The following is a 25,711-nucleotide window of genomic DNA, read 5'->3' on the forward strand; positions in this document are numbered from 1 at the left end:
CTAATGATCTTTAAGGTCCCTACCAACTTGATGAGTCCATGAATTCAGGAGTGATAATAGGAAAGCAGAGCACTGAGGGGTGGGGCAGGGGAGGCACCCCATCACCAGAGGCTGTTTGGCTCAAGAAACAATGTGTCAAAAACACAACCCACACAGGCTTCACCATTTTCAAGCAGCCACTCTGCTTTAATGTTAGGGTGTCATTTTTCAAGAAAAGTCTCTGTCCGAGTGAGAAGAAGCTGTGACCCCACTCCCAAATAACAACCAGAACAACCCACCCTACCAGCTCTGTTAGCACCATGAGTATTCCTAAAGGTTGGTGGTGTTAGATCAATGCAAGCCTGTTCCACAGGGAAGGGAGGGGAGAGTACACAACTACAGCAAAATGCAATAGGAAAGGCGTTCTCAAACTCAGCTTGGCCTGACCAGAGGGTGTGCAGGTGTGAGGAGGAGGCAGTATCCCAGAAGCGCATCAAGCCATGCCCTGTTCTGTGGCGGAGGCCCAGGGAGTCACAGCAGGCTGCCTTCCTTGGCTGTGGATCCGGCAGAAATGCTCCTTCCCCCTACTCTGCCATCCAAAGCTTGAAAGTCCTGTCATAAGAGCATGTGGCGATCAGCTGTCCGTCCAGGGAGATGTCCAAGCCCATGACTTTGCCCTCGTGTCCTGCCAAGGTTTTCAGCGGGGATGAGCCTGGGTGCGTCCAGACCTTGGCTGTGTTGTCGTAAGCTCCAGTAAGCAGGAAGTTGCCATGATTTGCTGGGTGGCGGGAAAGAGAAAAATAACAGGAAGTGAGGAGGAGGACTAAGGAGGCAATACAGAGATTCACCACTTACAGCAGGGGTGAGGAACTACAACTCCCATCGTCCATGACCATTAGCTATGCTGGCTGGGGCTGATGGAGTTGGGAGTCCAACTACTTCCAGAGTGCTACCAGTTTCCCCAAAACCTTACCCAGAAGCCAACCATAAGCAGGGAACAGGGGGGATGCAGGAAGAGGGAGGGCGAGTGACAGAGCGAGCATACAGGCTATTCTCAAGAGCCAGGGTATTTGGGGAGGAAGTGGGGGAGCGGTATATATCCATGTCTTGGAAACCACAGAAAAGGTACTTTTCAGGCCATTATATATCCTCAGTTTCTGGGGAAAGGCCATAGCAGCTGCAGAGACTTACGTTCAAACTTCACTCCGGTCACCAGGTTCTGATGGGCAGGGATGGTGTAGATGCACTTTCTCTGGCGGAGATCCCACACTTTACAGGTGTTGTCACCGCTGCCAGTGGCAATGTGGTACCTATGAGAAGTACGGGAGAGGAGGAATTTGGGTTTGTGTGCAAGGGGTTTGTTCCCAGCTTCAGCCCTATTCATAATCCTACATGATTATGAAAAAGCTTTAATAAAATATATTGAGGGAGGGGGGAAGGCTATGCACCCATCATACATTTAAAGCACATGGCTTTTGCCAAAGAATCCTGGGAACTGTAGTTTACTAAGGGTATAGGGAATTATAAGCTCTGTGAGGGGAAAACTAAAGTTCCCAGGATGATTTGGGGTGGGAAATGTGCTTTGAATGTATAGCATGCATGCAGACTAAATTAGTTCCATTAATTTCAATTAATCTACTCCGAGCAGAAGTTAGTTGTCTGTGTGTCAATATTAAGACCTGCACCCCAAGAGGGGATGGCAAATTGGTTCTTACCCGTTAGGGGAAAAATTGATCCCATAGATCTCCTTGAGATGACCCTCCAAAAACATGATACAACGCCCCGTGCGCAGATCCCACACGCGGCCAAATGCATCAAGGCCACTGAAAGGAAGAGGAAAATGTCAAACAATATTTTTCTCACACAAACCCCTTCCCGTGCTTCCACTTTGAATAAGTGGCTTCACTTAAAGCCATCTTCGGATCTTCTTTCCTCTTTAGTTGTCACCTAGGCTGGATGCCTCTTAACATCACTAAACAGGAGCCAAAGGAGCTTCTGTGAACCAGAGTTGTTAAACTGGAGCAAAGCCTTTCTGCAATGCAGCTCGGATTGCCTCCCATGTTACTACCACCTCCTGTCTGCAGATCCAAGGTTCTGCAAGCGGAACCCAGATCTGACCTACCTGGCAAATCACATGTAGCAAAGTCTAATTAGCACACTTTGTTTGTATAGATTTAGAATATTTATAATGCACTTAAATCAAAAAGTTATCTAAGAGGAGTACGAAAATTGTAGGTGAAACATAGCTAAAATCTGCAAAACAATTAAAAAGAAAAAATATACATAAAAGTCACTGGCATTATAAACACGCATAAAAATAAGTAGAACTTTAAAAACAAAGTAACTAAATTATGCACCTGGGTAGGCTTGTCAAAAAAAAAAAGGATCCAGCAGGCGCCTAGAACTATAAACAGTGGTACCTCAGGTTACATACGCTTCAGGTTACAGACTCCGCTAACCCAGAAATAGTGCTTCAGGTTAAGAATTTTGCTTCAGGATGAGAACAGAAATCGTGCTCTGGCGGCGCGGCAGCAGCGGGAGGCCCCATTAGCTAAAGTGGTGCTTCAGGTTAAGAACAGTTTCAGGTTAAGAACGGACCTCCGGAACGAATTAAGTAGGTAACCAGAGGTACCACTGTAGCTTGCTTAATGTCAATAGGCAGGGAGTTCCAAAGCATAGTTATATGGCAATGAAGGATCGACTCAATTACAAACAAGCTAAAGCAAGAGCTGCCCAGATCAGAATTTGCAGATTTGGAACAATGATGGGGCAAATGTTAATATTACCCTAAACAGTTGAAACTTTTATTTTAATGAGTAGTATAAACTCAGGAATACAGTCAAGCTATTAGGAACAAAGGAAGTTTCCTTGAAATGAGTCAAAACATTGGTCCATCTAATTCAGTAGTGTCTACACTGACTGGCAGCTGCTCTCCAGGATTATAGACAGGGAGATAACTATTGGGATTGAAGCTGTGACTTTCTCTACGCAGAGCAGACACTCTTATTGAAGCTATGGCCCCTCCCTCATTAGAATTTCCACCCTGTGACTTTTTAGCTGCAGGAGTGAAGACTTGAGTGGAATCTTCTGAAGGTAGAATCCCAACCAGTTCTCTCTCTTTTCTGGCATTTTAGAACTAGCAAGAATGAGCACCATTACTGACTGGCTGATACTCGCTCAGTGACACCCCCAACGAGGGTTAGGACTTGCACTTGCATGTAGATTTACCCAGTGGCAGAAAGGGAGCCGTCAACATGGAAGGCGATGTCGTAAACTCCTTTGCTGTGCCCCTCCTGGTGCAAGATCTCCTCCTGAGCCTCCAGGTCCCACAGGCGCCAAGAGTGGTCATAGCTGCAGGGGGTGGGGAGGTGGAGAAGAGACGAAGACCCACGTGAATATCTCACAAGGCCCCAACAGGTCCCCTCCCTGAAGTTCAAGCAGGTGGCTGGATTGTCTATTCTATCTCCACTCCAAGCTGAGACCATGGAATTAATCTAATCTGCCCCTGGCCCCCACAAACTTAGACGATTAGCCAACTGATACAGGGATATGTGTAGCATTTAGGACACATAATTCAATTCCCTGCTCAGTTGCCAATCTCACTGAGGAAGTATTGGAATCTTCAACTGCAGCTCCCTCCCATTCTGACTTCTCACTGATGGGCTGAGTGGAAAGAAGTAACATATTACAAGGGGATGATAACAACTGTTTTTCTATCAAAGGCAGAATTCTTTCGAAGGTAACCAATGGCGGCGGCATTGCCAGTGGTGGCGAGACTACTAATAATGGAAGGCACTCCCTTTTCTTCCTTTCTGCCGCTCTCTGCTCTTCCTCCCTCTCCATCACATCATTTCCCTATTTATTCTCCTCCTTGCTACCCACAAGAAATTAAACTAGGTGCCACGTGTGGCCCTTTGGGCTGCACCCCCTCCTCTGACTTACCAGGTGGTGCCCAGAAACCTGCCAGAGGGATGCCATGCCACCCGGGCTACTCTCACTGTGTGTCCCTCGATGTCAGCCACTGGTTCATCACTGAAAGAAACACAACATCTCATGGCAAATTCTTGATGGTGCTGGCTGTCCCATAAGTGAGACTAAAATAAAGAGGCAGTTTGGAAAACACAAGAAGTACCAACAGTGGAAGATTGGCAGATGAAGATGATGGACTTTTCGGAGCTAGCAGACCTGACCGGTAGAGTCCGTGACCAGAAGGAGGAGGATTACCAGGAGGAATGGACGAAATTTAAATACTATTTAGTTAAATATGTTAAGTTAACTTAATTGGAAAAACTTGCAAATATCAGATAGGCTTAGGATTTAAATATGTAATGTGATGAATCAATATGTTTAATGCTGAATTGGGAAGAAAGAAAGATGCTAAGTGATTAAGTTAATTTTATAAGAATATTGGATTTGGAAAACCGTTAAAATGATATACACTGAAATTCAACCAGGGGGATCAAAGGGCGGTCAAAACAGAAGGGAAAACCCTGACTGCTCAAGCAGAGCAGTTGTGGCTCAGTGGTAGACAAACTCTGCAGGCAAAAGAATCCCAGATTCAATCCCTGGGGTCTCAAAGTACAGCTGGGAAATCCTCCCACCTGAAACTGTGGAGAGCCACTGCCTGTCAGAGCAGACAACAGTGGTCTTGAGAGGCAATTAGTCTGGCTTGCTATAAAGCAGCTTCCTATGGGGCTGTATTCAATTAAGTTCATTTCAGAGCAGTCCCAGTGAAATTACTGAACCTAGGTTAACCTTGTCCATGCATTTCAATGGGTCTACAATCCTGTGTTCCAAAAGAAAGCGACCAGATAGTGAAACAGTGACCTCATTGGCAGGGGGGAATCTTAATACTTCCTCAAGTATCAGAGTTACTAGACCAGCTCCACTTACTGTAGCTGCTATCTTCAGTTTGATTGAGCCCCCTTGCTGCTGGAATGATCCAGTCCTGAACACGCAACCCTGACTTTCTTAAATAAAAGGTGAAGGAACTCAGGGAACTCCAGAAGGAAGCCTAACCCAGTGGGGTTTGAATTTGACATCAATATAACAAGCCACAGAGTGGTCCCAGAACAACACATTTTAAAACTTGTCCCTTTTGTGGCCGTGTCTTTACCTGCCCCATATTATACAAAATGTCAGGGGTGGGGCAGTTGCGGCTTGGCAAAAATGGCCCTATGGGCCATATCAGGTTCCCTGCCAGGCCCATGGGCCACAGGTCCCTCACTGTTGCAAAAGAGGGTCTCGAGTTCAACAGGTGGGAGAAAATCTATCACTAAATATGAGTTTGAGCAAAAGATTCCTGCATTGCAGGGGGTTGGATTCAATGACCCTTGTGGTCCCCTCCAACTTGACAATTATATGATTCTATGACCTCACAAGCACCCAAGACTGACAGAAGGAGTGTGAATTTACCACCACTGATGCTTCTGCCCACAGCAACAGTATCTGGCAGAAATAAACCTCTTCCCTGAGGCCCAATTAAAGAATCTGCTCTCTCTCTCTCTCTCTGTTTCCTTGGATAAGGCACTGACAAAATCAACGGCCTTCCCCAAGAGTCACAGTGCCTTGACTGTTGGAACAAACCCAGCTTGTCTGGGTGCTACTAACAGGGGACATAGCAAGACAAGAGGTGTAAAATGTAAGACAAGTATGACATGGGGGAGAAGTGGGAAACCACCACACCACCACACAGTTTGGGCCGGGGGCACAACCAATAAGCCAAGCAAACTTGTGTCTCTATAAAGCTTTAGAAACAGTAACACGGAAAAGAAGCCTCATTATAAGGAGAGAGGAGCACTGCTGGATCAGGCCCCAAAAAGCACCCATGGCAAAATAACTCTGGGAACTATACTTCACCCACACAGGACTATAATTCCCAGCACTTGTAACAAACTACAGCTCCCAGGATTCTTTTTGGGGGGGAGCCACGTGCTTTAAAAGTATGGTGTGGTCATGCCCCTGCGTCAGTCACTTGTGTTAGCTTTTTGTTTGTTGCAGAAGGAAGTTAAACAGGAAGCCATTCTCTGGGCTGCTTTAATATTTTTCTCTACCACCCGCAGCAGCCAATAAAATAAGGAAGTGAAGACAACTGATTTTCCTGGGCCCAGGCGTACCTTTCAAGACTCCAGAGTTTGACAGAGCCATCCGCTGCGCATGAAGCCAGGTTAACGTCCTTCTTGTCCAGGGAGATGGTTGCCTTGGGGTGAAAGACAATGGCTCCAACGTTGGTGTTGTGCCCTTGGGAACAGACAAGACAGACAGACAGTTTGAGAGCCAGCCAATTTAAAGCTTGCTTCCTCTGTCTGGGCCTCTTCCTATTGCTCCAAAAAGACTCTTTGGGAATCACTCCAAATTTAATTTTTGTGCTAAAGCAGGGGTGGGGAAGCTTGGCCCTGTAAGCCAAACGTGGCTCTCAAGGCCTTACACTTTGGTCCCTTGGCACTCTCCCCACACTAATTCACTCTTTCCCCTCAGGCCACACACTTCACTGTCCCTGCTTCACGCCCTTCTTGAGTGTCTTCTGCCAGCCTGGATTGCATCCTTGAATTCTGAAAATGACTCTGGCTGGCCTGAATGGAGGATGGCTGCATGCCAATAGTGGGAGGGGCCAAAAGCAAAAGAAGATGGAGCAACAAATGCAGCTTTTCCCTTTGTACAGTAGGCTACCTGCCTTCACACTCCCATTTCTAGTCTCCTTCCAGGACTGATCAGAATTCAAGGACACATTCCACCCAAGTAAAAACACTAAAGGAGGGTGCCAAGCAGGGTTGGTGCAGTTGAAGAGAGTCCCAAGGGCCAGAGAGGCTGTGAGGGGCACATGTGGCTCACGGGCCTGACGTTCCCAAGCCCTGAATTAGTCAGCAGCTAAGCAGTGGGCCTACAGGATATGACTCCCAGCACTGATTATTAGAGTCCAGGCTGTCTTCGAGAAAGGAATGCCATCTCACCCAAGCCCAAGGTGGAAAAGAAGAAGAAGAAGAAGAGGTTTGCACAGCACTACTCTCAAAATTCATAGCCTCCCACCCATGTAGCCTTATGCTCCTAATCAGCCATATAATTGCTCCAGTCATTTGAGGGAAGATAAGAGAAAAGAAGGTTGCTTTGGCAATGGGTGCAGTGGGAAACAGATACGATACCTCGCAAAGTGTGAATGAGATTACAATCCGGCACTGACCACAGCTTACAGAGGCCGCTCCTGGGAGAGGAAAGGCAGAAGGAAAACTGACTGGCATTTTATTTTATCTTAAAATGTTTTCAATCCCTTGTCTTTCTGTTTTACAAAAAAAAAAACCCAACCAAACAAAACCAATCAAGGAAGCTAAGAGTAAAAAAAAATCAAAAACATATAAACACCAAGCAAAATTCAATAGCAACACACACGCCAGTTGCAAGATAACAAGTCTAAAAACAAAACAGAAGATAGCAAGTCTAAAAACAACCTTCAACAAAATGATAAAATGCACCCACAGCACTATCACTTTCTAAATACTCCCACAATAGCCTTCCAGAGCTTGCTAATTGCCGGCCTTGAACAATATTACTTTCGGGATCCCTTCCAGCGCTACAATTTTATGAGTCTATGACTGCCCTCAACGGCTCAGGCAGCCTCTCCTGTGCACTACAGGAGAACTTAGCAGGATTGGGAGGGAAATAAAGAAAAGCAGAATAAAGTTTACCAGCAAGCTGTAGCCAGGAGCTTGGAGTTGGGGCTGAAGTTGCAATAGGAGATAGGGCGGTCGTCCCCAATTTGGCTGCAGAAATTATTCAAAGACTGAAAGAAAAACAAAAAACAAAAGATAATATTTTGCCACCAGAGGAACTGACGGGCTCACTAAAATGAGATGGCCCTGAGATGGTAAAGAAAAGAGATGACGTTTCCTGCCCAGGCTGCTCCCCCACCTCACCCCCAGTAGTGTTTTCTACTGAGCTGAATTGTTGGGCCCATTTAGTGCAATGTTACGTGCTCTGAACTGGCAGCTGAATTCCAAGCAACCAGCAGAAATCTTTCCTTGTCCAGATGTCCTTGGAGATGGAGATGCCAGGGAGTCAACCTGGGATCATCCACATTCAAAGCATTTACCATTGAACTATGCTGAGGAGGAGCAGAGGCACAGAAGCCTTCTGCAAGCTCATTTGAACCTCTGCATCTTGGGGGCCTTCTGAGCTGCAGCAGCCCAGTGTCCAGAACTTTTAAGTCATAGCAGAGATGGGTCCCACTTACCCTTAGAGATTTGTGCAGCTCCTGTTTCTGGGATGTCCGTGTGGCCTCAGGGACCTCCTTGAGCAGCCGGGCTTCCTCCAATCGCTTCATTGCCCTGTGAAGGGGACAAAAATTAATGTAATCAGGTCTTGCCCATATTCAACCCTTGCAGAAGCCTGCAAGTTGTGATGGTGACAATTCTTCTGTCATGTGCAGAAGATGGGTGGGTTTGAAATCCCCCATTTCTCAACCATCACCACCACTCTAGTTAGGGACAACGGATATACAAGGCCTCATCAATGTATGCATTAGCATTTCTCAATCCCAGCCCCTTACCGAGGGAGAGAGTAGTTGGCGATCCACAGTCTGGCTGTCTTCAAAGTATTTGGTCCTTCGTGGTACCAGGTTTGCTGATACTAAGACAAAGGAAACATTAAAGGGGTGGGAATCTCTTGTGAGACTAGGCTAGTATAGTGGGCACACATTTATAGCTAAGGGGAAAGGGGAAAGAAGGTCAGAGCCCAGTGGGAAAGTGTGAGCTGTGCATACAAAAGGTCCTAGGGTTTGTGAAGACTCCCATTTGAAACCTCAGAGCTGCTGTCACTCATAACACACTTTAAAATTTATTACCTCCTCTTTTGATTTCTTGGACTTCTCATCATCTTTTTTGGTCTTCTTCAATGCGTCCGTGCCAACCACAGACAGAATATTACGTAGCCTGTTGAGAAATAAAGTAAAGATTAAATTGCCTTTGTTTATATGAGTCACATCAATGAACTGGAAAAGGAAGTGAGAGCAAGTCAATTTCATCCTCTCTCACCTCTCCCTCCTTTCTGCAGGGCCCTCTCCAAAAAGTGTGATGGGCTCCCCGAGGGCTCGTAAGCAGGCTTTGACCTCAGAGTCATCTGTGGAAACATTGATTTGCCTGGCCCGCTTCCGGCGCTCAAACTCTGCCAGGACCTCTGCCTGGCGCTCGCTGATGTGCTCTTCCAAGTCAAAAACTTCTCCTGATCATAGTAGAAAGCCAAAAGTTATAGGAAATACAACCCCAACAGGACCCTACAAAGCCTCAACACTTGACCCTCATTTCGTAAGTTTGCTTCATTCCAATGAAGCCACAAGCAAAGAGCAACAATATGTGGTATATGTTGTGTCACCTCTCTGTGCTCCTTGAGTGTCCAGGTCAAAGCTTATGTTATCAGTGAGGCCTGTGGCTTAAGACTTTGATCTACATCCCTCTTTTCAGCCAAAAGTGGCTCCCCAAATGGCTTAAAATCAAAATTCATACAAAGGCACAATGTAATTAAGGTATTGCTTGGGGGGGGGGTTAAGAGAGCACAATCTCTTATGGCCACTGGCAGTACACATTTTTATATCCAGAGGGAACAAAAAGGACCCGTAGATGGGCAGCAGCTAGCCAACAACCATTTCCTCCCCTGAAATGAAACCTAAGCAGAGTGTACCCACATTGATCTGCTGCCACCTGTGACACTCCTTTTCATCTAGTGTTTTGCTCCTTGCCACACCTATCTAGACTTAGATTATAAAGACCTCAGGGCAGGGATTTGTCTCTTGCTTGCTTTCTCCTGTAAAGAACTACAGTGGTACCTTGTGTTGCGAACCGTCCCCCTTACGAATTCTTTGGGTTACGCACTCCACTAACCCGGAAGTAGGTGCCCCTCGCTGCGAACTTTGCCCCAGGATGTGAGCAGAAATCACGCTCTGGTGGTGCGGCAGCAGCGGGAGGCGCCATTAGCGGAAGCACGCCTCATGTTACGAGCGGTTTCCGGTTACTAACGGACCTCTGGAACAGGTTAAGTTTGTGACCAGAGGTACCACTGTATGTATAACAGATAGCATCCCTGGGATAAAGATAGCCTGGTCACATTTATCCATGGACTGATTACTATAATGCACTGTACTTGGGGCTGTCTTTGAAGATTGCTTGGAAACTACAGTTAAAGCAAATAAATGGGACTGGTCATGTGGAACCTATTTTGCCTGTCCTAAAGAGATATACTGGATTAAAGTTCATTGCCAAGCTCAAGCCAAAGTGCAGATTTTGACCTACAAAGCCCCAGATGGGTTGGGGCCAGGCTAGTTGACAGATTACCTGTTCCCGCATGAACTCACCCAAACATTAATATCTATTCTAGGTCCTACCACCCTTGGAAGTATGGTGGACAATCACACAGGCTTCTTCTGTCAGCACCAGGTGAATGCCTTCTTTGCTTGCACATACTTTTAAGATGTTCTACTGCAGCACGTAGTTTTATGTCAGCATCTCATTTAATCTCCATTATGCTGTATAATGTTTTAGTGTGATTTGTTTTAAAGGACTTCCTGATTTAATTGTAATTTTAGTATTGAACTGTGAGCTCTGAGAGCATTTGCTGAAAACGACCTGCTTACAAGCATTCTAAACAAATTATCAGCCCCACTTAGCAGTTCTTCCCTCCATCCTTTTCCTTCCATCTCCCAGTCAGCTCATTACCATCTCTTACCACTGGTGATATTGATGTTGCCAGCCTCAATAGCTGCTTTGACCGCATCTTTGCCCATCATCCCAGATTCCCCTTTGAGAAGACGCTCTCGCTCTTTCTCCTCCAAGCTCCCATAGAAAATCGGGGCTTTCTTGGCTGGAGGAGCATCCCCTTCATCTGAAGCCTTTGTTTTTGAACCCTGCAAGAAGGAAACTCAGCAGTAGCCTACATGGAGAAGTAAGAGAGCAAATGTGGGTTTCCCCCAACCTGCTGTCATAGGCTGGCTTGATGCAGAGAACTGGGGAAGAAGGTTCAGAGCCAGGGGGACAGTGATGCATGGTCAGAGGGAGAAGAGGCAACAGGCTTTAGTGAGCAGGAAGAGACTTGGGGCAGAGAGCAGTCCAGACTGAGGCAGAAAAGGAGGCCGAAAAGGAATAGGGCCAAAAGGCAGCAACCAGCTCCCCTCCCCCTATACTCCTGACTCATGACATCTGCCCACATCTGACAGCCCCCACCCCATCAAACAGTACATGAGACAATTTTGTTTTGAATCCCAGCATACTGTTAATCATTAAGGCTAAAACCCTAAGCCCACCTCTGTGGGAGTCAGCCCTACTGAACTGAATAGGACTTTCTTCTGAGCTGACATAGTTAAGGATTATACTGTTTGGTAATATATTTATTACAGTGACTAACATAAAATATTCCGCAGGAACAGTCATATTAGTCCATGAGTATCATGCTACTTTAAAAGCAAAGGACTGTATCCATATCTTGCTGTGAGTGGGCCCAGTAAAACTAAGGGGCTTGAACTGGTTATGTCTATTCATTTCAGTGGGTCTGCTCTGTGTAGAGATAGCACTGGATACAATCCTAACACACACACACACACACACAGACACACACATATTATGCCATAATCTTAATGGACTATAAGTCCACTCTAATAGGTGGTTTTGCAACAACAACGTTTGTTAGTCTTTAAGGTGGCAAAGAATGCCTTGTTATTTTAATGCAGCAGAAATATTAGAAATCTTAAAGCATAACATTCTGCCTTTTGTGGCAGAAGCCGAAGCGTTGAGTTGCACCCAACTCAGCTCCACTGAAAGAGTAGAACCACTGAAATTAACAGCCGCAAGCGAGTCATATTCATTAATTCAAATGAGTCCAACCTTGAACTCAGCTTTAGTTGGATACAATCCGTTACGCTTTAAAAACTTTTACTACCGACGTGAGGTTACGTTAGTCACTGCAGTAAATAAGTAGACACTGGCGTCTATTTCAAACAGATTTTTCATTTTATCATTGCTATGAAAAGATACACGTTTTTTAAACTAAGAAACCACATTATATCCCAGTTTCAAGCTCCCTGCCTTATTCACCACGGCGATCCGCGACGCAGCCATGGCGCTTTCCCAACCCCTCCTCTCAGACCGGGGCTCTGTAGTGGGGGAATCGCACACAACGGGCTCCCCACAAACACTTCCGGCACAGCGGCTTCCCCCGCCCTCGCGGAGCGCCACAGCCAATGATGCCTTTCCATTCCATCCCGGAGAGCGGGTCGCTCTAGCCTGTCTGGGAGCTCTATGGTTATGCGGAGCGAGACCTTCCGGGTTGCTGGCCGGCGACGTGGGGCATGGTGGGATCGAGCCTCTGGCGTTGGCGTCTGAACTAGAGGTGCAGGTGAAGAAAAGAGCGGGTTGCTGCTGCGCACGCGCGGGAGAGCCGCGGGGGGGAAAGGTGTACTTGCAAGATGCTGCGGCGGAAACCGACGCGGCTTGAACTGAAGCTGGACGACATCGAGGAGTTCGACGGCGCCCGCAAGGAACTCGAGGTGGGTGGGTGAGTGGGTGGTTGGCCTCTTCTTAACCCCCTGGACCAGAGCAGGCCAGGCGCTCCTGTCTTCCACTGCCTCCCGCAGTTTGGTCAGGCTCATGCTGGTAGCTTCAAGAACACTGTCCCACCATCTCATCCTCTGTCGTCCCCTTCTCCTTGTGCCCTCCATCTTTCCCAGCATCAGGGTCTTTTCCAGGGAGTCTTCTCTTCTCATGAGGTGGCCAAAGTATTGGAGCCTCAGCTTCAGGATCTGTCCTTCCAGTGAGCACTTAGGGCTGATTTCCTTAAGAACGGATAGGTTTGATCTTCTTGCAGTCCATGGGACTCTCAAGAGTCTCCTCCAGCACCATAATTCAAAAGCATCCATTCTTCGGCGATCAGCCTTCTTTATAGTCCAGCTCTCACTTCCATACATCACCACTGGGAAAACCATAGCTTTAACTATACGGACCTTTGTTGGCAAGGTGATGTCTTAGAGATTCTCTTGTCCTTGCTCTCTCTTTTCTTTTTTAAAAAGCTGTTTCTCCTCACAGGGGGAGTAGCCATCCTGTTTGTTATTGAGCTGCCAGGCCCAGGCTGCTCTGTCCCACTCAGGAGGGTACTGAGTATAGTAAACAGGCGGTGAGGTAGAGCCACCCACTGGGGTTGGATGCAATTCCCCCCTCCTACTGTTCTTACTTGGGTGGAACTTGCAGAACCAAGCTTATAAAATTATTCACAGTATGGAGAAAGAACACTGGCTCCTCAGGGCTGCTATTTGCTTGTTTTAATATAAGGTTGTTGGCTGGGGAAAGGTCGCAGCTCAGTGGCAAAGGGTTTTCTTTGCATTGAGCAGGTCCCAGGTTCAATTGTGAGTACTGTATCCCCAAGTAAGTCTGGAAGAGCCTTCCTGCCTGAAACTGTGGAGAAGTGCTGCCAAACAGGGTGGATAATACTGAGCTAAGTGCATCCAATGGTCTGACTCGGTAAAAGGCAGCTTCCTGTGTTCTATGTTAGATGATCATAAGCTCAGCTGTAAAGCATTTCCTTTGCATGCAGAAGCTCCCAAGTTCAGTCTCCCAGGTAGGGCTGGGAGACTCCCTGCCTGAAATCCTGCAATATTGTTGTTGGAGTAGACAATACTGAGCAAGATGAAACAATGGTCCAATTTGGTATAAAACTGCTACCTGTATTCCTGTGCAAGAAGGTGTGTTTGTGTGTGCACAGTAGCAGATCTAAATGCCAAATGATTCTTGAGGTTGCCATCATGTTAGCCCCCTGCACTCACAAGTAAAGGTCTTTGGCCCCTTTCTGTGGCAGAACCTTTTGACAGCTTGCAGTGTCTTAAATCTGAAAGCAAAGAATCTGATACATTGCAGCTATATTTGAAAAAGAAAACATGTCATGGGTGGAGGAGGCACATATGTGATTGTCCTGGAGTAGTTTTCTTTAATCATGCTTCCCATTTGTTTCCACAGAGTCGTAGGAAGCGTGAGGAGGTGGACGTGGTGGGAGGCAGCGATGGTGAGGGTGCGCTAGGACTCAGCACTGATCATAAGAGCCGGGAGCAGATGATACATGACAGGATTGGCTACAAACCCCAGCCCAAACCAAACAACCGTTCATCTCAGTTTGGGAACTTTGAGTTCTAGAGCCCAAAGGGTGGACAGTGGCAGTGCCTGGTACCTGTGAGCTTCGGAAGAAAGCAGGAATTTGTTTCAGAAGCCCAACAAACTCTGTTTAGAAATAGCAGAAGAGACTGAGCTTCTCTCCTCTAGGTTTTAAATGGGAGTTCCTCCTCCAAGCAGAGCAAGTCTTGCTTTCCCTACAAAGATGGGATCTCTTACTTGATGGTTTCTTTTGTGCAACCTTGCTAGGCTGCCGTGCTTAATAAAATGTTTGTTTTTAACTTTGCATGCTTCATTGTATAAGCATAGATGGGCATTTTTACTTGTGAAAGAGACCTTGAGCCTTGCTGACGGGTGCCGTAACAGAAGTGAAATTGAGCAATTTTTATTTTTTTACTTTGAGGTGGTTTTAGAGTGGGTTTATTTACAACTGAGAGGCCCTAGATTATTAGCGGAAGAGCACAGACTGGATATGCAGAAGGTCCCAGGCTGAACTGCTGACATTGCCAGTTAAAAATGCTTCTGAGTTGCCAGCCTGGGAAATGACCATTTCCTGCCTGTATCCCTGGAGTAGACAAGGAGTGTGGAAGCTGTGGTCCTCCAGACGGTGCTGAATCATAGCTCTCATCCTCCCTGACCATTGAAATAGGCTGGCTGACATTGATAGGAATTAGGAGTTCACCATTGTCTGGTGGACAGTGGCAGAATTTCGCCTGCTTTAGAGTGGACTGAACTGAGTTAGGTGGACAAAAAGTCTGACTTTGAAGCAAAATTGATTTTGGGGGCAGTCACACTATATTCCTCATCTTTCTCACACAAAGATGGGAGTTGACCACGGTTATGATCAATATGCTTTTATTTGCGGGGTGAAACAAGGTACCAAGATCTACTTGTTACAGAGATGCTCCAAAGGTGCAGGAGGTGTTAGTATTTAAGAATCTCCCCCTCCCCCTTTTGTCTTGGGAAGAAGGCATACTGCTGCTGCATACTGACAAATTAATCTTCCTGCGAAACAGTATGCCACAAGAGGCTGCCTTATAAGTCCATGGGTTGTAATAAAATCTGCTCCTGCCTTTTGTGCTTGAATTCTGTGTGATCCATTCATAAGCAGTAGGCTATAGCCAATGCTAGTCCTACTCAGAGTAGATCCACTGAAATTAATGAACGAGACTAACTTGGGTCCATTAGTTTAATTGGGTTTACTGATTAGAACAAGTGATAGCTGCTAATGGTTTTCTGCAAAGAATTCTGGGAGCTGCAGTTTGTTAAGGGTGCTGAGAGTTGTTTTAGTAAACACAGCTGATTTTTTATTCTTGCCAATAAACTGAGTAGCATAAAAATTATAGCGGGGATCAAACACTGGAGAGAAATCACAAAAATAATAATCCTAATAACATCTTTTGTCTTCAGAAGTGACGGGTAAATCTCAGTCTAATTGGAGCTCAAACAAAGGGAGCAGGAAAACTTTTATTATTGTTAGCAGGCAGGTCTGGTTCTGGAGTTGGGTGGCCTAACAGTGAGGGGGGTTTCTATTAAAGCCACGTAAAAAACAACGACCTACTTGATGTTTAGAACATTTGATGTTTCTCAGTCCTCTCCCTGGAGGAAAAAAGATTCAGTTACATTAAAAGGCAGTCATGGCTTCCCCCCACCCCACCCAGTGTTGGGAGCAATAGCCCTCAGCAACCTGTGTAGATGCTGGAAGGTTTATAAGAAGTAGGTGCTGAGAGAGATGGGGAGAAACAATCTCTATTCAACTACAAAAGCCCTCACAGCATCCAACAGGCTTTGGCCAACAGTCACAAGAAAGCATCACACCATTCCTTCAGGCAGCCATAAGTCTCTGGATTGCTTGGCGTTGGCAATGCACATGTTCTTCAGCCACTCGCGGAAGAGGTCCTTGTCCTTCAGCACTAAGAACTGTCCCAGAACCACATACGCCTTGTCAAAGTTTTTGTCTTCCAGCTTCCTGCCAAGTACATCTCCAGTACCAACTAAAGTACCAAGAGACTTGTCCCCTATGGGCTCTGCCACGAAGTCCTGATGCTTCTGACTGGTGGTCATGTTGCCTGGAGCTCTGCCTGCTCTCTTGCCTCCCGCCAAAGGGTGCTGAGAGTTGTTAGAAGACCCACTAGTCTCACAGAGCTACAATTCCCAGAGATCCCTGGGATTGATAAACCGCTCTGGAAGCAGAAAAGGGGTTCTCAGCCCTCTTAGCAAATCAGTTCTCAGGATTCTTTGAGGGAAGCCATGACTATTTAAAACAATAGTGTTTTAAATGTGTTTTGTGAATGTGGCCAGTATATATAAGGAGGCATCATCAAAATCTATCTCCTGCACATGGTTCAAAAAACGTTTTGACACCGAAATGCATGAAAGATGCTGGCCTAAAAAAAAAAAAGACACTAGCTTCGTGGTACTGCTAGGTGCTTTGAAACATTCCACACACATCCATAATTTCTATACGATACATTCTGCTTTATTAGTTACATACACAGACTGTTCATCTGTACTTATAAAATGATATCAGATGGGCAATCTCAAACTGGATTTAATGTACATCTGCCATAGAATATTTTGCTAGAAGAGAGAGACAAGTCTGAAAATACATTGAAAGGCACCATTGTTTATTGGGCACAGTGGGGTATACAGCACCAGCGACACAATTCTTTAGCAAGTAAAATGAGGCCCCAACTGCACCATATGTTTAAAGCAATATCGCATTGCTTTAAGCATTCATGATTTCCCCAAAGAATCTTGGGAACTTCAATTTGTTATGGGTGCTGCAGTTGTTAGGAAACCCCTAGTCCTCTGATAGCTACAATTCCCTGAGTGGTTTAACAGTCAATCCTTTTAGCGTGGGAACTTTGGGAGTTGTAACTGTGAGGTGAAAAGGGGGTCTCCTAGCAACTCTCAGTACCCTTAACTGAGGTTCACAGGATTTTTTGAGAAGCCATGACTGTTCAAAGGGGGCAACTGGCAAGTTGAAGGCTCGGAGGTGGGAGGAAGCTGGAGGCCTCAAGTACACCCATGAAAAGCCTTTCTTGCAACTTCTCATGAGAACATTGCAGATCTTCACTCTCAGAGCTACCACACTTCCACCAAAGGCACCCCACTCACAGAACATGCCAAGCAGTACTTGCCTGGGCAGAAATGGGTTTGTGGACCGATGGCGGGAAGCAAGTAGAGAAACAGAAGCAGGCAGAAGAAAAAGGCTGGAATGTAGCTGCCGCCAAGCACATATTGCTGAAATCACATGTTAAATGCACATAAGATTCAAATTGTCTGTTTTGTTTTACTTCCAGTTATACATAAGATATAAGCCAAGATTAGGCACACTAGAAGAGACTGGTTTCCTCCCATCTATAGAAAATGAAAGTTTAGGTCTCCTAAAGCTGGGAGCACACTGATACTATCATTAGGGCAGAGGTGGGGAAATCTGTGGCCTTGCAGATGTTGGGACTCCAGCTCCCATCAGCCCTAACCAGCACAGCCCCTGGTCAGAAATGATGGGAACTTTTGTGCAGCAGTACCTGGTGGGCCCAAAGGTTTCCCATCCCTGTACTCTTACACATAGCTCAGTTACCTACCATCTATTATAGACTTTCACCTTTTCAAATGACTTAGTGTGTAGTGAAATGTTAAAAACACATAAAACACAACATAGACCTGGGGAAGCCATTTGACTGTGACATTTAAACTAGACACAGTTTGTTTGCTTCATGCTAAAGACAGACTGCATGCAGAAATTCTGTAATAACCTTACATCTCACTTTATAAAGTTACTAACTTTACTTACACAGTATTATTCATTTGGGGCACGTAGTGATCTTGGATGAAAAGAACCACCCACACTCAAAGCAATTTTAAAAAAAAAAAGACCACTTGAAGCAAATGGCTATCTAAATTCTACTCTTTTGTTGCCTCCAAAGTCTATTTTTGCAGAAGTCTAAAGCAGAAAAGTGGGTATCATTTTTATATGCAGGGACTGAAAGTCAAGCCTGCTCAAGAAGGGTTGCACATGCCTTCTAAAGAAATTATGCCAAAGAAATCAGTCCAAAATATTTCCCTTACTGGTAATGGAGGTATAGACTTTAGTCTTAAGTGTTCCCCTACAGAGGAGCTGTTTCATTTCAATTAGGACCATGAATGTGGTTGCAGGGAAGAGTTTAGGCAAATTATTTAAATAAAGCCTCTCTTATTATATGCTAAGCAACATAACAACATATTGAATGACCAAGAGTTAAATGATACACTGCTTTCATTTTTAGCTTCCAATAAACTTGCCCAAAGGGCTTCTGTAGACAGGGGTAGCCAAATGGTGACCCTCTGTGGATGTTGTGAAATCCCAACAGCCCTAGCCAGCATGGCCAATGACCAGGGATGCTGGCAGCTGTAGTTCCAACAAGAAGTATGTACAGGGACCCTCATCTGCTACTCAATGCTTTACTACATCAATGGCAACAGATTCAAGACATACCCAAAACAACGAACATCTAAATTAGTTTATGGAATTCACTGACACAGGATTTGGCAACGACCACTGGTTTGATGCCTTTAAAGGGAGAATTTATAGCCAATAAAGTAATTGGTGGCTGTTAGCTAGATAACCTCTAGTTAAAGGTAAAGGGACCCCTGACCATTAAGTCCAGTTGCGGGCGACTCTGGAGTTGCAGCACTCATCTCATTTTACTGGCCAAGGGAGCCAGCGTTTGTCCGCAGACAGCTTCTGGGTCCTGTGGCCAGCATGAGGAACCATAGCAGCACATGGAAATGCCGTTTACCTTCCAACCAGAGCAGTACCTATTTATCTATTTGTGCTTTCAAACTGCTAAGTTGGTAGGAGCAGGGACCAAGCAATGGGAGTTGACGCCGTTGTGGGGATTCGAACTGCCGACCTTCTGATCAGCAAGCCCTAGGCTCTGTGGTTTAGACCACAGCGCCACCCACATCCCTAACCTACAGAGGTAGAAATGCCTATGTGAATACCTGCTGCAGGGGAATGAGGTAGTGAGAGGAGCCTGTTGCTACATACCTTTTAATGGAGGACAAACTAATGCTGGTTAAAGTCCTGTTCTGCTTCTGTGTCAGTTATTTCAGTTTGATGCTGTTTGGAACTTCCAGCTACACCTATGGCCTTCCAGAAGTTCCTGAACTACAACGCCCATCAGCCTCAGCAAGCATGGTCAACAGCCGGGAATGATGGGAGTTGTAGTTCAACAACATCTGGAGGGCCAAAGGTACTCTACATCAAACTTAAACTATTGTTTGTTGTATTGAAGGGAAAACTGGCCCAGTCCCTTATGAGATGTTTTTCTTGCAGACTTCCTTGTTCCTTGTGAATAAACCCACCGAGGCCCTACTGGCTGTGTATTAATCAGCACAGAAAAAAGAGATACATCCTTCATTAGCTCTAGTTGTATTTGTGTGGTCTGCTACAAGGCAGCTTTTGAATCTGTATATTAAGGGTCATCAAGTGAGCAGTGGCATGCAACATAGGCCACTGATTCCCCAACTGCAGCCTCCAGGTCGTCCTTCCTACCTAAGAAAGTAGCCTCTTGCATGACATTAAAACAGATAATTGGTTCTTCACATTTGTTCCTTTTGGGGAAGGTAGGTATGCCCTGAATGACATCAACAGAGCCCTGTAACCCTTCCAGGAAAGATTTCTTACATTGTACTGCTGATGGGCTTAGGGCAGGTGTGGGGGAACCTTTGGCCCTCCAGATGTCTTGAAATACAACTCCCATCAGTCCAGGCAACGAGCACTGCTAACAGCTAACAGCCAGAGATGAGAGGTGTAGTTCAGCAACATCTGGCAGGCCAAAGTTTCTCCACACCTTACTTTGGGGCAGACACACAGCTCTATTGGTTGCTGAATTCTTTGTTTGCTCCAGGACTGATCAAAACACAAGGGGGACAACTCTACAATTCTATGACATAGTGGACTTTTGGGGATGGGGTTATGGTATTTCTACTGGGATTTTTGGGTATATAAAGCAGTTCACAATTATAAAATTTCATTTTGGATAGCCCTGTGCTAATAGTGTAAGGTACCACTTTTCCAGAAAACAACACTCAGGTGGTCTTCACCATCTTTCTTAAATAAATTAGGTTATGCCCTAAACCTACATTAGAAAAGAAGTGCAAGAAAGGCAAAAGTCACAGGGTTGCTATGAAAATAAAAAATATATTTTTTCAGCATCCTGAGACATGCACTATTATTTTGGGGATAGATCTAGAACATACCAGGAATCACCGGCACAACCTGCACTTTCTTCTGGGATAGTGTTACTTCAGGGAAAAACAGTAGTGTTCTTAGGAGGGAAACTAAGTTTCTTGTGATGATTTAGGCAGTCAAGGACATTGATCCCTAGCTAGCTTGCTGCTTGAAACTGCAAACTGAGATGCCTACCTGTAAATGAATTAACACAGGTGTGGGGAACCTTTGGCCCTTCAGTTGCTGCTAAACTCTAACACCCATCAGCCAATGGCTAGGGAGGATGATGGAAGTTGTAGTTCAGTATCTTCTGGAGTGGGTATTAGGTTTGTGTGTGCTCCCTGGCAACTCCTGTGCTGGTCTTTATCTTAAAGGGGCTGGGAAATAGACAAAAGCCATTGCAGAAATGTACCAGGAGGAGAGAAACCCACCCACCACTCCTTCCTCAAAAAAGAACAACAGATAGATCGCTGGAGCAGAAACTGCCTAAAGATTTCCCAACTCCAGCCTGGTCTGAGGGAGTTCCAATCTTGTGGATCAATATGCAAACCGTTTGTATAAGACAGACACTCTTCCTACCCAAAAGTCGAAACGAAGCCAGTGTTTTGTTTGTTCCATCAGTTTATTTAAAATAGAACTTGCTACTTTGAAAACTGGTTTCATTTGCATTTTTTTGCACATCCCATCGTTAAATCAGCAGTTGCACATGAGCTATGTGTTGTTCTTAGCAGTTGGCCTATTACCCTTGGCTGATGTGTAGAGGCCCACTGCTGTTCTGAAAAGCAGGTGCTGCAGCGGTTCCTGGACCAGAGGCAACAGGCTGCCCAAAACCAGGGGGGCATAAACTGCTTGGCTTGGGGGTTTGGGAGAAGAGCACAATACTAGACTCAAACATTGAGGAAACAAGTGATCAAGAGCCTCCAAGCAATAGGCACAGGCCTCTTATTATATTACCAGAAAGAAGTACTGGCACAATGACTGAAGCTCTCTGTACATTTCTGCTACCACTGATATGAGTAAAAAAATAACAATAGAGCATATGCTACTTAAAAGTATTATTAAAAGAACGTGGAATAATTTTCCTGTCAGCTTGCCAGCTATTTTCAATCATGGTACAGTCTAAAAACAAAAAAGTACAATCAAGCACACTAATTGTATCTAGCATATAAAGCCAACCATCCTAAGCAGGCTATCTTAGCTGGCGATCAGCACTCTTTCCACCAGTCAGGAGCATAGCTGTCAACTTTCAGATTTGAAAATACGGGATCAGCAGCCTCGACAATAAAAGATCAGCAGCCTCACCTGTCCCGGGGACAATCTACGGGATATCTAACAATCCGGAATAGCAGCGGGAAGCGGCGCTGGAATAAGGGAATTTCCCACAAAAAAGGGGAAGGTTGACAGCTATGGTCAGGAGCCCATGTTTATTGGGAAGGAGGGGGAAATGGGGGGAGGGGGGAGTGAGAGGCACAGGTTTCATCCCCAGAGAGTTTGGGGGGGGAGCATCACATGGGATGTTCTTGGCCTGGTTTCCAGTAAGACTGGGGCTGCACCTGGTCCCTGCCAGAGGCTGTAGGGAAAGGCCTGGACCCGTTGCCTGGTGTTAATGGCAATGCTCCGTGATATCCACCACCACAGCCTTCTTCCAGCTGAAGAGGAAGTAGCCTGTCCCAGCGCCTGCTGCCACGGCAATGCAGAGGTAGCCATTGTAGGTCATGAAGATAAGCATAAGGAAGTAGCTGACCACCACCTGGACGATGTGCAGCGCAGTCTGGAAAAGGTGAGGGAAGCTCAGCATCTGTTGCCTGACCAATTAGAAAGAAAAAGAGAGAGAGAAAGGAAACATTCAGTACATGCTGGGTGGATGGACAAGGACTGACTACGAATGGCAGACTTTGGAGCCAGAAAGGGTTAAGATCTATAAATGACCTACGAACTGAAGCAACAAGGTGTAATAAGAAAGAATTAAATTGACACTTCTCTCACACATCTAGCATAGAATGGCTCCCGGCCCTCCTGCTAGAGAAGGAGCAGCCCACTTTAGTTCCTGACACAACAAGGCTGAAACCAGCAGGGTGGAAGTTCAGCAGGAATAAATGTGAAGTCCTGCATTTAGGGAAACACACAAAATATGGTTGCAAGCATAGCATGTGGGAGACTGGTGTGGCTGCAGCATACGTGAAAAGGATCTAGGTAACTTGGTGGATCACAAGCTAAACTTGAAGGGTGGTATAGAAACAACAACAACAACACTAGAGTAACACAATCTTAGGCTGCAAAGCATCCAGAACATGAAAAATAGCAGCTCATTCTATTCTGCATTGGTCAAGCCTTGTTCTGGGTTCCACATTTTAAGACACACATTGACAAACTGGATCATGCCCAGAGGAGGGCAGCCAGGGTGGTAAGGTGTCTAGAAACCAAGCCTTATGAGGAATGGTTGAAAGAACTGGGAATGTTCAGCCTAAATGTGAGAAGATTAAGGAGAGGCATCATAGCCAACTTCAAATATCTGAAGTGCTGTCACACAAAAGATGGAGTGGGCTTGATTCCTATTGCGCCAGAGGACAGGATGAGAACAAGAGTGGATTGGGAAACAGAGTGTAAGACTTGAGTTTGGGAGACCAGGGGTTCAAATCCTCACTTAGTCACAAAGCTAACTAGGTGACCTTGGGTCAGTCCCTGTCTCTCAGGGTTGTTGTGGGGAGGGAGAAGACCATGTATGCCAAACCTTGAGCTCTTTGGAAGAAAAGGCAAGAAATAAATGTAGCAAACAAGAATTAGTGGGCAGGAAGCAGGTTTTGGGGTAAACGTTTGAGAGGGGTTGTATCTAATTAGGTTATACCCAAAGGAGACCCACTGAAATTAATGAGCCTAAGTTAGATGCGTCCATCAGTTTCAACGGGTGCTCTGAGTCGGACGGCTAACATTGGATATAACCTGGTGGAATAGTCTGCCTCAAGAGGTGGTGGACTTTTCTTTGTGGAAGGTATTTAAAACCATCTGCCATGGATGCTGAAGCTGCAACCTGCACCGTGGATCCTGCTTTCTTTCATCTCTGATTCTACAGCAGCCTTCCCCAACCTGGTATCCTCTACAGATAATTTTGGACTCCTGACTCCTGTCAGACCCAGGCAGTACAACCCCAGTGGTCAGGGCTGATGGGAGATGTAGTCCAAAGCATATGGAGGGCACCAGGCTGAGAAAAGTTGGTTTGTGAGATACCACAAGTACTGTGAGTTAGGTCAGAAAGGACCATGAACTGGCTATGCCCCAGTTGGGTTTCCCATGTTAAAGTCCCCTGTAGATAGAAAGAGTGTGCGTACCCAACTGTTTTGTGTGTTTCCATCAAGACTGTGCCATTTGGTCCAGGAACTGGCATGGAGTTGTAGCGGATGCTGACTTGTGACTTCCGGAGGAGGCTCTCTCGGGCAATCTTCAGGCCTTCGTAGAACATGGCCAGGAGGAAAATGGCCACAAATGCACCAGCCATTTCTAGCAGAGTGAGAAGGAGGAAAGTTCCTGGATCTATTCCATGCTGGGATATCAGCACTCCAGTTAAGGCAGGTAAAGCACTCAAGTGACACTACAATCTGATTGGCTAAGGTTTTTACTCAGCAACATTGATTCCAGCATTAAGTTATTCAGAAGGACCACATGTGATAAACCACTGAGCTATGGCCCACCCCCATTGTTAACATTTCCAAGGAGGTCTGGATAATGGAACAAGTCTTGAAGTTGATCTACCACACATAAATCAGTAAATCTAACAGTTCCCAAACTCTCTCCCCCATCTCCCCTGCCTAAGAACCACTTGAAAATTGCTGAGGGTCTTAGCAGATTATTTGATGTTTTTTCCTGCCTGTTGCTGTACTGTATTCAGTCCAACATCCCCCACTCCTCCACCAGACTGTGGTTTGGGCAACAGATACTTTGACCCATCTTAGTGGCACCTAGTAAATCACTCACTCACCTCCAGCAGTGTTGATGACAAGCCCGGAAAACAGCAAAGGCACATTGTTATAACTAAAGTGGAAGGTCATATCCTGCACAAGAAACAAGGAGTCCATTTAATGCCACAGTGGAGCTTTGTCAGTGGCAGGGTCTTTGGGCATCACAGTTTCAAACAGGTTGCATGGAACTAGAACCACAGAGACTGCAAATTCATTGGAGTGGCACCCTACTCACCCAGCCCCACCCCACTGCCTCTCTCTTTACCAGCATGATCCAAGGGTAGTGAATGTGTGCATGTGAGAAAAGAGAGTGGTCAACATTTGCTCTCTCCAGTCACCATTTGCAGTCAGCAGCTGAATTCCCAATTCATGAGATGGAAGGAGGCTCATCTCAGAAACACTTGCAGTTCCACTAAGGTTTGAAGACCCTCTGAAATTACCGGTACCTGTCAATCATTCAACATCACCCTGTTGTCAGGTGACCCAACTTCAAAGCTGACTTTTGTGTGGCTTGCTGCCCCAATCAGCAAGCCCTGCTTCAGGCAGGGATCACCTTCACCAAAAAGTCACTGATCAGGATGCCACAGGGCTTGCTGTTGGTGTTGATCAGCACCTTGCTTAAAGTTTGGTGGGGCCACAAACAGGCCATGTGACTGGGAGTTGGCACCCACAGAGTTGAAGAGTCCAAGTGGGATGTGCGTGCTGTTGCTTCTCTCTGTCTTTCTGGATCTGGACAGATTTTTAGTAGATCTGGTGACGTTGCTGATATACCCTACCATTCAGAAAGCAGGAGTCAAATCCTATTTCTGCAAGGTTCAGGTGCACAAGCAGGACACCTCTGCCTGCCCTACACCTGACATCCAATGTGGAGGCCTGGCAGACCAAATTTGTCACACAGCTTCTGCACCAGAGGTATTGTTTGAGCTCTACTCACCATCATCATCATCATCCCTCCGTCATGTATATGCCCCGATGTTGTCATGGCATGATGGTGTGCATGAGGATCTGGGGTGGGCGTTGTTGAGCTATTCATATCATGGCCCATGTGCGCCATGTGATGGTTGGACATTTTGACCCCCAAGGAAATAGAGGGCAGGGGATGCTGTAGAAGCCTGGAAGACACACACAAAATAGAAGAAATTAAGAAGAAAGTACCTCTAAGAGGCATGCCTGTAGCTAATCTTAAGAAACTTGGCCCTTAGACCAAGCCTATGGATATTCTACATAAACACTGGAATGTTCATTACTCTTTTAGTTTTTTTCGGAAAATCAAGTTTCCAGACCTCATAAGGATATGGAAGTCAGTTCTGGAAGATTGCGCAATGCAAGAACAGCTAACATGTATATACAGAAGTGCATTCATTAAAAGTGCTTTTTATTTATATTCCATCATTTTCCCCCTCTGCTCCACTGTATCTCACAACCACTCT

At 45.8% G+C, this 25,711-nt stretch overlaps 3 protein-coding genes and 1 pseudogene across 11 annotated transcripts in view; 1 reads left to right on the top strand and 3 right to left on the bottom strand.

The window, feature by feature from the left end:
* Positions 1–158: 158 nt before the first annotated feature.
* PRPF4 (pre-mRNA splicing tri-snRNP complex factor PRPF4) lies at positions 159–12,172 on the bottom strand. Of its 2 annotated transcripts, none has more exons than XM_081848477.1 (14): positions 12,039–12,172; positions 10,687–10,864; positions 9,003–9,189; positions 8,813–8,900; positions 8,519–8,598; positions 8,204–8,297; positions 7,659–7,753; positions 7,119–7,177; positions 6,096–6,219; positions 3,922–4,011; positions 3,208–3,330; positions 1,695–1,802; positions 1,171–1,289; positions 159–757 (listed from the first exon to the last, which is right to left on the bottom strand). In XM_081848477.1, the coding sequence occupies exons 1-14, from the start codon at positions 12,069–12,071 to the stop codon at positions 564–566; spliced, it is 1,572 nt and encodes a 523-aa protein (XP_081704603.1). In that variant the 5' UTR covers positions 12,072–12,172; the 3' UTR covers positions 159–563. The 2 variants fall into 2 exon arrangements, with proteins under 2 accessions (XP_081704603.1, XP_081704604.1); XM_081848478.1 differs by having other exon boundaries at positions 12,048–12,145.
* Positions 12,173–12,256: 84 nt separating this feature from the next.
* CDC26 (cell division cycle 26) lies at positions 12,257–14,389 on the top strand. The gene is made up of 2 exons (XM_081847388.1): positions 12,257–12,499; positions 13,959–14,389. The coding sequence occupies exons 1-2, from the start codon at positions 12,419–12,421 to the stop codon at positions 14,130–14,132; spliced, it is 255 nt and encodes an 84-aa protein (XP_081703514.1). The 5' UTR covers positions 12,257–12,418; the 3' UTR covers positions 14,133–14,389.
* A 557-nt stretch (positions 14,390–14,946) lies between these two features.
* LOC309333697 (barrier-to-autointegration factor pseudogene) lies at positions 14,947–16,423 on the bottom strand (annotated as a pseudogene). The gene has a single exon. The product of its transcript is annotated as a barrier-to-autointegration factor pseudogene (transcript).
* Positions 16,424–16,565: 142 nt separating this feature from the next.
* Positions 16,566–25,711, bottom strand: part of SLC31A1 (solute carrier family 31 member 1) — a 67,369-nt gene continuing 58,223 nt past the window's right edge. For all 7 annotated transcript variants that reach the window (XM_081847378.1, XM_081847377.1, XM_081847376.1 and 4 more), the window contains 4 exons: positions 25,216–25,393; positions 24,302–24,374; positions 23,655–23,823; positions 16,566–22,133 (listed from right to left, as the gene is read on the bottom strand). In XM_081847378.1, the coding sequence (XP_081703504.1) occupies positions 21,932–22,133; positions 23,655–23,823; positions 24,302–24,374; positions 25,216–25,350 (579 nt within the window). In that variant the 5' untranslated portion in view covers positions 25,351–25,393 and the 3' untranslated portion in view covers positions 16,566–21,931. The remainder of the gene's footprint in view (positions 22,134–23,654; positions 23,824–24,301; positions 24,375–25,215; positions 25,394–25,711) is intronic.

This window comes from Podarcis erhardii (assembly GCF_964252035.2).
Source record: "Podarcis erhardii genome assembly, chromosome: Z".
Classification (NCBI taxonomy): Eukaryota; Metazoa; Chordata; class Lepidosauria; order Squamata; family Lacertidae; genus Podarcis; species Podarcis erhardii.